The following is a 15,799-nucleotide window of genomic DNA, read 5'->3' on the forward strand; positions in this document are numbered from 1 at the left end:
CAGAAATTTGATGACAGTATTTCCATATCACATCAACTCCTCTTAGTACAAATACAAGTTTCCTTAACCACATAAAATGAGTAAGACTTTAGCTGCTCTACCATCAATTTCCTAGGTTCAGCAGGGGAATGCTGTTTTGTGAGGTCTCAGGGCAAAGTGTATTCTCATTGTTCAGAAGGCAGTTTGTATACTTGTTCTCTCTGAAGGATGCTCAGCTTACTGTGATGTTAATATTTGTATTACGTGGTTTTGTGAATTGATTTTTTAAAGCCTCAGGTAAAAGAACCAAAGCATTCCCCGCTAAATGTCTCCTTTCTTCACTTAGTTCCACTTTACTAGAATTGGACTTTAATTCCAATACCTTCCATAGTAGAGTTCTACTGGGGTAGATCTTATATTGAAGGTTTGAACATTTAAGGGTATCAAGTAATGTCAAAACACTGAATGAACCAATGTATGTTTTCTCCCAAGGAAATACAAAACTATGGTATGGAAGTGGACTTGCCAAAATTCAATCATAAAACAAAACAAAAACCCTACAATTATCTGGGTAGGCCTAGGCACTAACGTATCTGTCTCTTGTTCCATCGTCTCCAATGATCCTAACCTCTTGCTTGTTTGCCTAATTTTTAACTAGCTAAAAAATAAGTTTCATTAACTAAAAATAAGCTTAACTAACTAAAAAAATCAGTTTCAAGAAAGATAGAACTTATGAGAGATGGTGTTTTCATACTTTTGTAGAGGTGAAAAGACGAAAATGCTCTTGATGGAGGGCTGGAACATATATAGCTACCCTTCTAGTCCAGATAAGAGCCTGGTGGTAAAACTTAACCCTACATTTTCCAAATATCCCCCAATTTTGCATTGTATGTACTTATTTTTAACCAGGAAAGGATTCTGCTACTTAATGTTCCTGTTATTTTGTGCACAAGGTGACCAAGATTAAGAGGGTGAATTTTTCTACCTTCAAAGACTCAAGTTTACAAAAAAACTGCAAGTTTACAACAAACTACAATTCTTTTTTAAAGTTAACAAAGCATGAAATGACATCACACAAAAAAAGTTAGGCTTGAGAGTTATACAGACAAACAATAATTTTAATATTATATCAGCTAAAATTCTGAAGGAAATGTACATACCCAAACCTTCTGATTCAAACAGACACGTTTCATCTACCCCTAAATCTCGGCACCAGGATAAGAAGTTTGCTGTATTGTCTCTGGCAAAAAAGGATCCTGAGGGTGCACTGGCCTTGCATGGAATCTTCTTTAAGGGCAGCTTCTGAAAAACAAAGAAATCTCACTCTGGTGGAATATCTGGCAGTCATCACAGTGACACGTTAAGTGTACATTTATGTTTTCAACAAAACGCTTTGGTACAATCTTATGTCAATAAATAGGTTTGTAAAGAACTATAGGAAAGGACATGAAACTCAAATGAAACTTAGTTCTTAATTAAGAGACTAGGAAAATCTGTGCCTGTAAACATGTACTTGCCTTTTTAGTATCTAGAAGTAAACATACATAAATCCCTTCCCTGGCTCAGATTGCCTCTTTTCTTTCTCTTCTACTATTTTTTTTTTTTTGGCCTTCTCTTTCATCTAAGTATTCTGTCAGTATTTCTCATAAAGTATGTATAAATGAATTTCTCACTTGTGAAAGAAGAATGAAACACAAATGCAGTATACGAATATAGATAAAATGTAACACACACACCTGCATTTTTATGTGTATACATACGCACACACAATAAAAATTACAATAGAATTATAAAGTCAAAAGAAAGCAGCAGAATTGTCTAACATCCATAATTCTCTATCACCAATATAAGAAAAGGAAATATTAAAATTTTTTATCTTTTAACAATAACAGTTTACCATCATTCTTCCAGACTATTTCCTTTTAAACCATAGATTATTGCTCTCTTATGTAATATAAAAATAATTCTGGTTGGATTTCTGCTATCTGACCTTGAAACATGTTTACATTCTGCATCATTTCTCTTCCAGGATAAGAAAACGCTTAAGAAAAGGGAGTGTGTGAACCCGGATAGACTTTTCTATTATCAGCCTCATAAAATTTTAGCCCTGGAAATCTCCCTTACCATACCAAATGTTATAAAGAGTTGTGTGAGGTTTTTTCCTTTAATAGAATATAACCAGTTTTCACGGCATTCCATGAAGTCACAGAATGTGATTCTATGTGATGTGAAAGATTGAGCCAAGTCTTTGGATGATCTGGGCTAAATAGAGCTTTGCCTCTGAGAGCAAAAAGATCAAGGGAGAAGCATTTTGTGATTTCAATTCACAGATAGGTTATTTCCTCTATTCTCTGTGAACAAGAAAATATAAACAAAATGTTGTGGATTGTTGAGGTCATTTACAAAGATGGTTATCAAAAAATGAAATAGTGGTCTTGGTGTACTGGTGAAGCCTACTATCATCAAACTATTACTAGGGCTTTTTCTGTCCAGGGATTTTATGGCTACATAACTAAAATATTCAGTTACTACATCACTCAAAGACTGTGTCTGTCCAATAGCAAAGATCCATCTCTTTGTTGCTGACTGAATTTGTTTTAGGCTTAGACATAAAAAAATTTTTGCATGAATACACATATATTTATATATACATATAACAATACCCCTTAACCAATTTGGTTAAGTAGTGGTTTTCAAAGAAATGCTTTCCTATATGAATTGTAAAAAACAATAAGAAATAGCATAGTTTAATGTCCCCTTTATAAAATATTCATGAACATCAATTAGTCAATATTTATTAAAATTAAAAATCATATATCCCTAAATCTAGCAATTTACTCCTAAAAATATATCTTGCAAATATAATAGTATTATTACTTTAAAATATATGGACAAGTGTATTTGTTGCAACACTGATTGAATAGGAAAAAAATAGACATAGAATGTGTCAAGAAAGGTCTGGTTGAATAATATAAAGTATACAAATACAGTGGAACTCTGTGCAATAATTTAAAAAGAATAAGATAAATATATATGTGTTGGACCATAAAAATGTGCAGTATATACTCTTAAGCAGAAACCAATAATTTGCAAACACATATGTACTCTACAATTTCATTTTATGATGTGTGTGTATGCACATACATACTGGTGCATGTATATGTACATACACACACAGTATAGATGGTCATATATAAAGTTAAATCGCATATAAATATGTTGTATTATAAATATGAATATTGTATTTATTTATATAACATTCATTTAGGAAGAATTCAAAGAGGACATCCATCAGATTGATAGTAATTACCTTTGAGGAAGGTGATTGATGCATAGAGAATCATTTATATCTTAATTTACATAATTCCAAAATATGTAGTAGGATTTTGAGTGACTTTTACATTTTATCAATATTTTCCAATTAAATAATCAAATAAGGTAAATCATGTCAGCCAAAACATAACAAAAAGATCTGCTGAAAAAAAGTCTTCAAGAGGTGACTGTAAAGCTTCTTTATGATGCAAATAGGAAAAGAACATAAACAGAGTCAAACACTAAGCCATTTTAAAATCTACCACCTCTATCCCTGGGTGGGGAAAAAAAACCTTCTGAAACCACTTCAAACTGATGAATGAGTTTGCACACTTGCACACAGGAACTATAACCTAGGAACTATAAAATACTTGACATATATAAGGGCATGCCAAAGGACATGAGGTGCATGGGTTTCATGGCAAAAAGGAATACAATATCCAGATTGCACCAGAGAAGCTAGATTGATTTGACACTTAATCCACCAAGGGACATAGCTCATAGCTTGTAGAATCCAATATTATTCCTGGCTGCATACCAACCAAAAATCAAAGGGTCAACAGTCTTCCCAAGGTTGCTGTGCCATTTATACATAAGAGTCTTAGAGCAGATGTCATATTTCACTTGAATTAAAGAATAAATGATTCGATAATATCAGTACTCAATACCTTTGGAACTTATAAATATTTTTTGACATATTTTACACAAAAATATTCATAAAGTTCCAAAAACCTTAGCAATTACTGTATATCTCTCCAAGTTCTGTTATTTTTAAAAAATTATTAATTTCTCTAGGTTCTCATGAAAATCCTAGGAAAAATGACAGCTCTGAATCTCTTCTTTAGTATCAGTAAATAAAATAAAAGCAAATTGATGTATTGAATAAAATCAGCTTTCACCTTGCCACAAAAATCTTGAAGAAGAGGTTTAGAATAGAGAGCTGTCTTGAGTAATTATGACAGTGTCTACTTGAATAGCTAAAAAATTGACCACAGATAAGGAGAGGAATACTTCAGATGTAAAGAACTAGGGATTCAAAAGAGAACCTCCACATATAGCTCATCTTCCATATTAGTTTTCCCTTTACTGCTTAACTCTCCAAAGAACTCCTATGGCATTTAAATACCATCTCTAATTATTTACTCAGATGAGTTTTCCAGACAATGCTGCTATATATTATGTCCTCAGAACCTGATTGATGAATACACGAATGAATGGTTAGATTTGACCCCTCACACTAGATCATAATCAACGTGACGGCAGGAGCAAACAGTCTGCCTTAGAGATTTTACATCTCCAAGGGACATGTTTTCAGGGCCTTCAAAATTCACTAAATTTATAGTACGCATAAAATGCTTCCCATAAATTAAGAAAAGTATAAGTGAAAAATAGAATAAAACCTTTGAACAGTTTTTGAAAGTTACTGAATATGGAATGAGTTGAGAATAGTTGCCAAGCTGAGCTGAGATCGGGTAGAAATTTAGGCTCGCTTCCTCACTAGCAAAAGTCATGCTACCGTCCTCCAGCCTCCATGCTATAGGTTTCAATATTTTGTGTTAGCAAAAGGAGAAATGACTACCAATAAAACATTAGAATCATGTACAAGTAGGATACATGTTAATTTTTCTTTCTTTTTTTAAAATTGAAATGTAGTTGATTTACAATGTTGTTAGTTTCAAGTGATTCAGTTATCTCACACACACACACATACACACACACACACACACATATTCTTTTTCAGATTCTTTTCCCTTATAGGTTATTACAAAATGCTAAGTATATCTCCCTATGCTATCCAGCAGGTTGGTTATCTGCTCTATGTATAGCAGTGTGTATATGCTAATCGCAAATTCCCAATTCATCCCTCTCCCCTCTTCCCCCCTGGTAATCATAGGTTTGTTTTCTATGTCTGTGGGTCTATTTCTGCCTTGCAAACAAGTTCATTCGTATTATTTCTTTTTAGATTTCATGTTAATTTTTCTAATATTGATAGTCTAATGTTTGTCCTTTTATCTCTCAGCAGGATTAACCTAAGTTATATATTCTCAGCCTCTATACTAATACTTATGAATTGAATGATGAACATACAAGAGAATGGATGGTTTGAAATCTGAAAGTGTCCTCCCCATTCCCTCAAAGCAACAACCAAATTATGTTGAAATAAAAAGAAAGATTTTAAATTTATTTCTAAAATCTTTTAATTCAATCCATTACCTCTTAGGTTAATCACCTGCTAGGGTTTGGAATTCAATTACCTGAGTTCAAACTCAGCTATGTGACCTTCTTGCTATGGTACTTTGGACAGATTACTTAATGTTTCTGCGCCTCAGTCTCATACTTAATGTTTCTGTGCCTCACTCTCAGCTTCTATTCAACGCACATAGAAAAAAAAAAATGCATCTCATCGACTATGTGTGAGTGCAAATTAAATAATATAACTCAAGTGTAGAAGTGTTCAATAAAGTTATTATCACTGCCATCAATGCAAGTAAAAATATATTGAATTGCCTATGATTTCCTTCTCTCATATTTTCTTGAAAACATTTCATTTTTTCTTCTGTTACAGGTACAAGAATTCAGAAAAAGATTGGCAAACAATTTATTTCTATCTTTGCCCTAAACTTAAACGTCACTTTAAAAATAGCTTTCCGATAGAACTTTCTGTGATAATAGAAATGTTCCATATCTGTGCTACCCATTATAGTAACCACTAGTGGCATGTGGCTATTGAGCATTTGAACTGTGGTGAGTGTGACTGGAGACTAATTTTTAAACTTTATTTCTTTTTAATCAGTTTACACTTAAATAGCCACATGTGGCTTGTGGCTATCATATTAGGGCATTCATAACAGGGAAAGTAAAGCCATTATTTGGGGGTTTAGAGAGTCCAATACTTAACCCCTTGACTACTTTGTCTCTAACTAATAGTGTCCCCATGTCTTTCAAGTCCCTCAAATCCAATAGTTCCCCTGGATATAGTTACTGAGATGCATAACTATGTTGGTCATTTAGAAAGAGTTTACTTATGTGCTGCAGAGTACAGCATGTATATGTCCTAGTTATGGTGTTGTGGGTGTTACAGCTTCAGAAGGGCAGTAGTGACTAATTCTATTTATATTACTTAAAATAATCTACACCTAGAGAACCACGATATTATTTATCATTATACTGCCACAGTGTCAAATACAGTGCTTCACACATAAGCAGTCCTGACTTCTTGTTTTCTGAATCTTATGGTAGATGGGGAAGGAATGAATTAACATTGTGAGTGCTTACCGCACTCTAGGCACACAAAACATATACTTTCAGATAGATTATCCTCTTTAATTCTCAAAAAATAATGCCATGAATTAGGTAGATAATAGTATCTCCATTTTCCAAGATGAAAAAACTGAGCTCACACATAGTTGAAATCGAATCATTCAGTCTCTTATACCCGTACACTTCTAACTGCTCCATGAAAGTTCACCATTGCCTGGAATTTAATATATTTCAGCATTTGATTTATTTCCCAAGGTTTTAGCCAGGTAACATTACAATAAAGAAATACGTATTTTCTTTCACCTATTAAACCTAGAAAAAATGGAGAGAATGGCATCTTTAGTTCTCCATAGGCAGTGAACTGAAAATTTAATGCTAGTAGTTTATTTTTTTTACTTTACTAGTAGTTTAAATAATCCATTCTTCAAAAAAGTTTGAGATAAAATACTCCCCTTGATTACATCAAGTAGACATTTCAGCTATGAAACAGAAGAGATATATAAAAGAAGAAACGGAAATTGCCAGGAACTAATATCTTCCCTTTTCCAAAGGGTATATAGAATGTACTTTCAAATATGCAGGCAATGGGCTTCCCTGGTGGCGCAGTGGTTTGAAGTCTGCCTGCCGATGCAGCGGACACGGAGTCGTGCCCCGGCGCGGGAGGATCCCACATGCCTCGGAGCGGCTGGGCCCGTGAGCCATGGCCGCTGAGCCTGCGTGTCTGGCGCCTGTGCTCCGCAACGGGAGAGGCCACAACAGTGAGAGGCCCATGTAACGCAAGAAATAAATAAATAAAAAGAATTACTAATATTGTAATGTCAACCAGGAGTTACAAACTCAAAGGCCCAGAAGAAGTCAGGCAGATTAAATAACAGAACAAAGTGGCTAGCACTAGGGGACTATAAGAAATGGTGGCAATTGTGGAAAACTAAAGAGCTCATGCCATGTCCAGGAGGGGCAGCCATATTTATTTAGTTCTAACTCAATGTTTCCATAAAGAAATGCAGTTCCAGTGTTGTTGGATCTTCCAGTTTCTCAGAAGAATTTGGAAATCTGGATATTTTAATGTGAAAGTCCCCTGAGTTTGAACAATTGGATCTATAGGCAGCTCTATGTGGTTGCCAGTTTACAATCTCAGTGTTCATATGGGGAATAATAAAAAACAAAAATAACATTTTAAACTAAGAAGTAGTTTAAATTACATGCACACTTTGGAAAAATAACTAGGTCATTTGTTGTAGAAGGTGTAAAGGAATAAAAATTTTTTAGATAATTCTACAGAAGTAAAAACCAGTGACTTCTTTTTCTTCTGTCACTTCTGTTTTAATTGGAACACCTCTAAATCACAGCTATAGTAGTCAGACTTGAAAGAATGAGGTTTGAATGGAAGGAAGAGAAACATTCTGTGAATATGAAAGATTTCTTAGAGGAAGCAAGTGTTGGATACCAGGTGTGACAGTCCCTCAGAGTCTTAACAAAATTAATGATAATTGTTAATTAGTAATTAATTATAGGAACTCAAACAAATGATGATAGTTGATGATAATTAAAAAAATGTTTTTGAGAATGTATGTCAGTTTTCTGTGACCTTTCTACAAATCAAGAAATTACCTTAAGGAAATAGTCAGGAAAATTCTTTTAAAATGTATCTTGAAATTTTCCTTTCCAACAACATTTTATACATTCTAAGGTGTAATAACTTACGATTACTGGCAGCAAATTTTGAGTTCACAGGGTCACTGATTCTAATATTTTAGTTAAAACTACTTTTAGTACCCATCTGTATAATATCCAATAAAGAAAAGCATTTTCAAAGGTCCAAAGATTGCCTTATGGATGGATTCCAGGAAACTCAATTTATTTTAGTGACTAACTGATTTCTAAACACTTTTTGAGCAGACTTTTTTTTTTGTAACTCCATGGGACTGCAGATTTGAGGCACCTTGTAGATGCCCATCAATTGACTAATGATAGCTCCATAGATGCTCAGTAGTTTGAAACACAGGGATGTTAAACTTTTAGTAATTCAGAGAAAAGGCTTAAGCCTTGAAACTGCAAATCACTAGCAGTAAGGCCGTGACAAAAAATGGCTATTTATTTAACCTTTTGGAACTTCAGGTCCACCATTTGTAACTTTTTACGAGAATTAAATGTTTGGGAAAGTGCCTAATACCAATCCTAGACCATAGTTTATCTCCAATTAATGTTCCTTTTTTTTCAAATACATGTCTACTTTCAGTCTATTTACAAGAAATACCCTGATGAGAGTTGAAAAACAGATACATCATCACATCTGTACTTACTATAATAAGCTCACAAATACATAGGAAAAAATAAAAGACATGCTTTATATTTATATGGTGATTTAATTCCAATTTGTTTTTATCCATCCTCTAATTTTGTTCATCATGCTGTGCATTCATCTTCGTACTCCATACTCTAACCACAGTGGACTTTCCGAAAGGCAAATTTAGCTTCCCAGTGCTTTCAGGATAAAGACAAAGCTCCTTATAATATGGCTTCCACAGGTTGTATTAGCCTGGTTCCTCCCTACCGACCTAGCACCATGGTCCTTCCCTATCTTCTGTAGCCACACGAGCTTCTGTTCCCACTCCTGCATTCTCCCGATGCTCCCTCCCACTGCACAGCCCTTACAGAGAACTGTCCTCTCTGCCCTTCCCATACCTGTTTGCCCAAATACCTCCCAATCCCAGATGACAGATCACTTACCCCCTAACACCACCCCTCAACACTTCTTTATAATTGCTTAAAATCCACAATGTTCAAGGGCTCCTGCTGCCATGTTCCTGTGTGAGATTAACTGATTAGCAACTATCTCCCTCAGGACGGTTTAGTTCCATGAGGAATGGAACAGTGTCTGGTTTTGTTCACCATTTTATCCCCAGCACCTACTGAACAGTATTTACGGAATATTTGTTGGATAAATACAAGTCTGAGTGTAGCTAAGGCATATATTATGTCCAGAGAGGAGCAGGAGAATGGAGTGGTTACAAGCACAAACTTTGGAGCTAGACTGCCTGTGTTTGAATCCTGGACCTTGATTTACTAGTTATGTGACTTCAGGCACGTGAATCAACTTCACCTGTGAAATAATACTAGTGTCTACATCATAGGGTTGCTGTGAGGGATGTATGAGTTTATATAAACAGTTCCTGAAATAATGCCTGACATGTAGTAAGGTTTTCTGTTTTGTTTTGTTTTCTCACAAGATCAACTCTTTATTGATTTTTTTCTAAAATACTATACATTTAAAGAAACTCCTAAACTGAAAAGACTTGACAATTTTTGGTACATCTGTAGCAAAGGAATAAGGATTTCTGCTGGTAAGTTTTCAGGACAAGCAGACACACATCCATTTTCCAAGCAAGACATGAATCTCACTGGAAACGTTGAATAAAATGCATAACTTGTGATAGCGGCAGCCATTTCTCCAATGTCTGAGTTACACAAAATAAAGGCTTTCCCTCCCTCCCCTGCCCAGTGATTACAGTGTAGCTTCCTGCCCTGTGATTACAGTGTATTTTCCTGCCCCTGCACGTCTGCTCCCTGATGACTAAGGATGCTCAGAAGAGACCCTTGTGCTACAGGGTGAGACCCAGCTTTTGTTTGCTCATGAGGAATAAATATATGTTTGTTAGAAAACTGAAACAAAGAGAAGTTTTAAAAAAATGATATAAAATTCAGCCTGCAGCTTCAATGACCTGTTGGGGATTTTAATGATCACTGAAACACATTGGCAGTCTCAAAAATATTCCTCATTTCCATTTTCATACCTTGCCATCTGGGATAACTATCAAGTTCTTATATTTCTCCCACAAACAGAACTTCCTTCTTTTAGTTCTGTCCCCTCATAATTGTAGTTTTTCAAACTTCAAAAAGCATAGTATAGCTTTTATTCTTTCCTCACCTCTTCCTACTTTGGCTAATAAGTCACCAAACCAGCTCACTGTTATTTTCTAATAAATATGTATTGAAATGTCCTGCCCCTTTCAACGTAGTATTGACACTCTTACTTTAAATCCTTTAATATCTCATGTATGAACAAATGCAGAAACTTCACAAAATATTCTTCCTATCTTTAACCTCAGATCTTTCTAACACAATCTGCACATCATCATCCTATTAATCTTTCTAAATTTAATGGTTTCAGTCTCCAGCTCACTGTCTACCAAACAAGGATTCAAATGCTTAAGCCTTGCAGCTATCGACTTAATCTGTCCATCTACAAAAAGTTCTCCCCATATACTCTTCACATCAATCAAGTTGGTCTATTCACCATCCCTAGAATATCCTTACATGTTTCCAACTTCAATATTTGGTTCATTAACCACGAATTTACATTGTATTTGCTTTTTCTCCGTGTTCATCTATTTGCACCAGGTCTGGGCAATTCAAATTCTAGTGCTTCCATGGAAACTTCTCTAAGCACTCCGACAAACTGACTTTTTTTCTGAGCCCCTATAGAATCTACTGTCTATATCAGTAGATGTCCATGTACAATGATGTGTTTCAATTGCTTAAGAGTTAAGTCTCCAGATGTTTGTGATTTAAAAAAAAAAACAAAAAACTACTGATCTAACAGTTTAAAACTGAAAACCTTTTAAGGACTTATGGCAATTAAGGCAGCCCCCCTGGCCCCTTATTCATTTGCTTATATTTTTTCTTGAGCAGAAATGAAAGGATTGGTGTGACAGGGAGCCCACAGCACCCATAACCCTTGGGCACCCATGGGGGTATATTGCACAGTATGTAGGAACCCATGATCTTTCCTCAGTCTGACTCTTCCCCTGCCTTTTCAGCTGTAAAATAAAGCACGATCATCTACCCATTTCTTCATGTACAAAATCCTGGGCCAATCTCCCTAACCATTCTATCTAATTCATCACCAAACCCTGCCAAGCCTGCCAAGTGTATATCCCAAAGCCACTTACTTGTTTCTAGTACTACTGCTACCATCCTAGGCTAAATTGTCATAATTTCTCACCTGACCTGGACAATAGCTTCCTAAGTGGGTCCTCAGTTCCATTTTCACCTTTCCTAATCCATTCTCCACACTGCTAATGTTATCTTTCCAAAAGACTTGATCATGTTCCTGTTCAATAGTATAATATTGTTCTTAAAATAGATGACAACAGGGCTTCCCTGGTGGTGCAGTGGTTGAGAGTCTGCCTGCCAATGCAGGGGACACGTGTTCGTGACCCGGTCCGGGAGGATCCCACATGCCGCGGAGCGGCTGGGCCTGTGGGCCATGGCCGCTGAGCCTGAGCGTCCGGAGCCTGTGCTCCGCAATGGGAGAGGCCACAGCAGTGGGAGGCCCGCGTACCGCAAAAAAAAAAAAAAAAAAAAAAAATAGCGCTGGTCTCACCTCTTGATGCTCTAGTGTTACATTCTAGTATCCAGACACTCATTTTCCTTTAGTTCCTCAAAGTCATCCTGCACCTCCACATTTAAGGGTTTTCATATGTGCTATTTTCTGTATTTAAAACACTCAGTGTTCCCTCTCTACCTGGCTAATGCCCATTCCTACCTCAGAATTATAGAAAAATCTTTCTACAAGACTAAGTTAGGTCTTCCTCTTACTTACTCATGTACTTAGACTTTCCCATACTTAGTCATAACACAGCTGTAATTCACTGTTGAATTCATTATTAGCTTAAAGTTATTCTCCCTTCCCTGCTATTCCACAAGTTACCTTGTCCTGCATATTTTAGGTGTCCAATAAATATTTATTGAATAATTGATAAAATGTCATCAATGTAATATATGTTATGGTGATAAAAGTTTGAGAACCATTGGTATATATCATTTATTGAGCACTTACCATTGATATCTGTATTTTTATATGTTCATATTTTATTTTCTTAACTAGACTGTAAGCCCTTTGAGAGGTGACAGTAATGCTTTAATCTTCTTCTTTTTAGTTATCAGCATCTTGAACACAGTTATCACTCAGTAAATATCTATTTGTTGAAAAATCTAGAACAGCATCTTTAAATGATACTTTATATGGGGTAGTTAGGAATGGCCTCAGCCAAGGGATGACATCTGAACAGAGATGTGAAGGGAGTGAGGAACAAGTCATACATGCATGTGAGGAAGGACTACCCTAAGAAGCTAGAAAAGCAAGTGCAAAGGCCCTGTGGTGGGTGGAACCTGCTTGTTGGGTTCAAAGAACAGCAAAGAAGCTAGTATGGCTGCAGTAAAGTGGGGTGAGGGGAAAGTCATAGGAAATTATATCAGATAGATAGCTGGGGAACAGAGCACATAGTGCTTATAGACTTAGAAAGATTTCAGACTTTTCCTGCAAGTGAGTCAAGGTGCCATTGAAGAATTTTGAGCTAGGAGTTGACATGATATGACTTAAGTTTTAAATTATCTGATGATTTAATCCATGTAAAAAACTTACTTACTGACCTAGAGTAAGTACTTAGTAAATGGTTGCTTTATTATCATATCACATGGTATTCATTTAGTCTGAGAAAAAAGATCAGACATTTATGTTTCAATCTTTAAACAATGCTTAAATATAGCAAATATGACAAATAGAATAAAATGTGGTGTTGTTGCTCTTATGAAATTATTAACATAATAAATAAATAAATATAATTATATTATAACAATATAAATTATAATAATTTATAATATAATTGATACATGTATATTTATACATATGTAAATGTACATATGAATTGCTACATTATTTCTTATATGAAGCAGTGATGCTAGCAAGGCATTCTTTAGACAAGCAGCCTAAACTGGCGTGAAATTAGACATGACTAGCAAAGTAATATAAACATCAAATACATACTAGACAGCTTCATGCATGATATGTAATGCATTTTCAAACTGCTAAGTGAAACAATAGAAGGTATTCATGTAGTCAGCCCCTAAAAGCTTAAGATACAGTTGAAAAGCTCTATATACTGTAAACTCAATTACCTCATCTAAAAAACATTATGCCATTAGCCTGTGATATACCAGTACCACATACCTTGGACCACACACACATCAATATGGTGAGCACTTATATTTTAAATCACCAAGCAATCCCTAGACATGTTTAAATTAAAAAGAAACTCTTTTCCCCTGATTTTCAGTCCCTTAAAAAAGGCTCTTGTTATAAAATCTGTGAATGTTCTTCATTAAGAAATGGCATGCATAATCATTATTGATTTGTTAAAATGACCAGAATTTCTCCAAAGCATTTAGTAACAGCTCATTTTAAAATGATTAATTTTCTATTTTCCATGTGGTGAGAGTGACTTTTCTTGACATAATATTCTATACCCACAGAGCTTCGAAACAGCAGTGACCACAATTAGTGCTATCAAATATCATGAAAACACTTCCCCAGTTATACTCCTTTTACAATCTTGTCTTGCCCATGTGCCTGCATGCAGTTAAATGCAGTATGTAAGCGTGTAAGGGGAAGAGATGATGTCATCATGGAAAAATTTGATCAGGTTTGCTTTTATGCTCAGGGGGCAATGTTCTGCTGGTGCTATGAAATCATGTAGATGAAAAATGTGTGTGTGTGTGTGTGTGTGAACCTCCTTCTTCTAATCCAAAATTTGTTTTAATTTTTTTCACATTTTCTGGAATTTCAATTCAACATGTTTTATTTTTAGTCTTATGTTTCATATGTCTTTTTTTTTGGCGGTACGCGGGCCTCTCACTGTTGTGGCCTCTCCCATTGCAGAGCACAGGCTCCGGACGCGCAGGCTCAGCGGCCATGGCTCACGGGCCCAGCCGCTCCGCGGCACGTGGGATCTTCACGGACCGGGGCATGAACCCGTGTCCCCTGCATCGGCAGGCAGACTCTCAACTACTGCACCACCAGGGAAGCCCTCATATGTCATTAATGCAGCCAACATTTACACTACTAAACAATAGCTTACACTTTGAACTTTTGAAACAGTTTTCAAAAACACTTTTGAAGGAGAGTCCTTTATCAGCAGGTCCACATAAACTTGTAGGCTCTGAAACTTTTCAAATTTCTAGATTAAATGCTGCCACCTGGCCTTTCTCCTTCTCTCCCCTCACTCTGGATTTTGGGGATTCTCAGCAGAGCATTAGAATAGGGCTAGAAATACCCTCTCTCACATCTCTTAGCACAAAGAGCTCATCAGAAACAAACTCCAATGTGAAAAGAACATTAGAACTTGGGGAAAAAAATGACTTGCTTTTGCTCATGTTAAAAAGGTCAGCAGCTACTGGTCTACAACAAGTAAGAAAGAAGGTAAACATAATAGTAATAAAATTTATTTTACTCTCTTGCAATTTGAGGGAAATTCTGAAATGATTCTGATTCTTGTCATTTGCTTCTTTTATGTAAAAACCTTACTCAAACATGAGCGCTTGTCACAAAGGTTAATTCTATGCTTTGCACATGGTTATTTTCCATTTGGCTATACAAGGATCTATACACTTGTCCAAATAATTATAAGTATGTAAAGCCAAAATGTAGTTGAACTTCTAATTCCATCTACAGATAATTGAACAAACTTTATACTGTTTTTAGTAATTTTCCCAAAGAACCTCAGCCTGCCTTTCTAGACAATGGCTTTCTCCACCACCCACCAAAAGAATTATACAATAAGAGGAAGATTGACAATTCTTCTATGATTCATTGAGAACAATCAAATGAGAATAACTTAGATTCTGACTTTGTAGTAATAAAAAGTAAGATTAAACAACGTAATAATGTATGGGTACTAGACATGGTCAAATGAATGTACTAAAATCCAGTTAAAAACCATTGCAATAGGCCCATATAAGTGCACACTGGGCATTCAAGTGTGTGTACAGCCATTATTTTACAAAGCAGGTATTATTATTTTTAATTTGTATACCTTTGATCTAGGAATTAGATGAGACATACTCAAAATAATGTTTTTAAAACGATGTGTATGAAAACTTTTCAGTATATATTACTATATGTTTTAAGTTCTATTCTAAATTTAGCCACATAATAAAATATTGCCTTTCTCTTTTTTAATCTGTGACTGCTTAAAATTCCTTTCTTCCAAATCATTTTGTATGCTTGATCTGAACATCTATGTACTACCACCTACATCTATTCTCCCTGATAGAGAGTAAACTCCTTGAGTAGACTGTGTCTTTGTCACACCCATTCTCACCACCAACAGGCAGGCACATGAATATACAGAGCAAATAACATCACCTCCTGCTCCTAGCATATACTCATCAATCATCTAACAAATGT

At 35.5% G+C, this 15,799-nt stretch overlaps 1 protein-coding gene across 13 annotated transcripts in view; it reads right to left on the bottom strand.

The window, feature by feature from the left end:
• GAS2 (growth arrest specific 2) overlaps window positions 1-15,799 on the bottom strand; it is a 159,550-nt gene that overhangs the window by 77,362 nt on the left and 66,389 nt on the right. For 12 of the 13 annotated variants that reach the window (XM_049713503.1, XM_049713498.1, XM_033409507.2 and 9 more), the window contains one exon: window positions 1,140-1,281. In XM_049713503.1, the coding sequence (XP_049569460.1) occupies window positions 1,140-1,281 (142 nt within the window). The remainder of the gene's footprint in view (window positions 1-1,139; window positions 1,282-15,799) is intronic. The other variant, XM_049713497.1, reaches the window with a different exon arrangement.

This window comes from Orcinus orca, chromosome 8 (genome assembly GCF_937001465.1).
Source record: "Orcinus orca chromosome 8, mOrcOrc1.1, whole genome shotgun sequence".
Lineage (NCBI taxonomy): Eukaryota > Metazoa > Chordata > Mammalia > Artiodactyla > Delphinidae > Orcinus > Orcinus orca.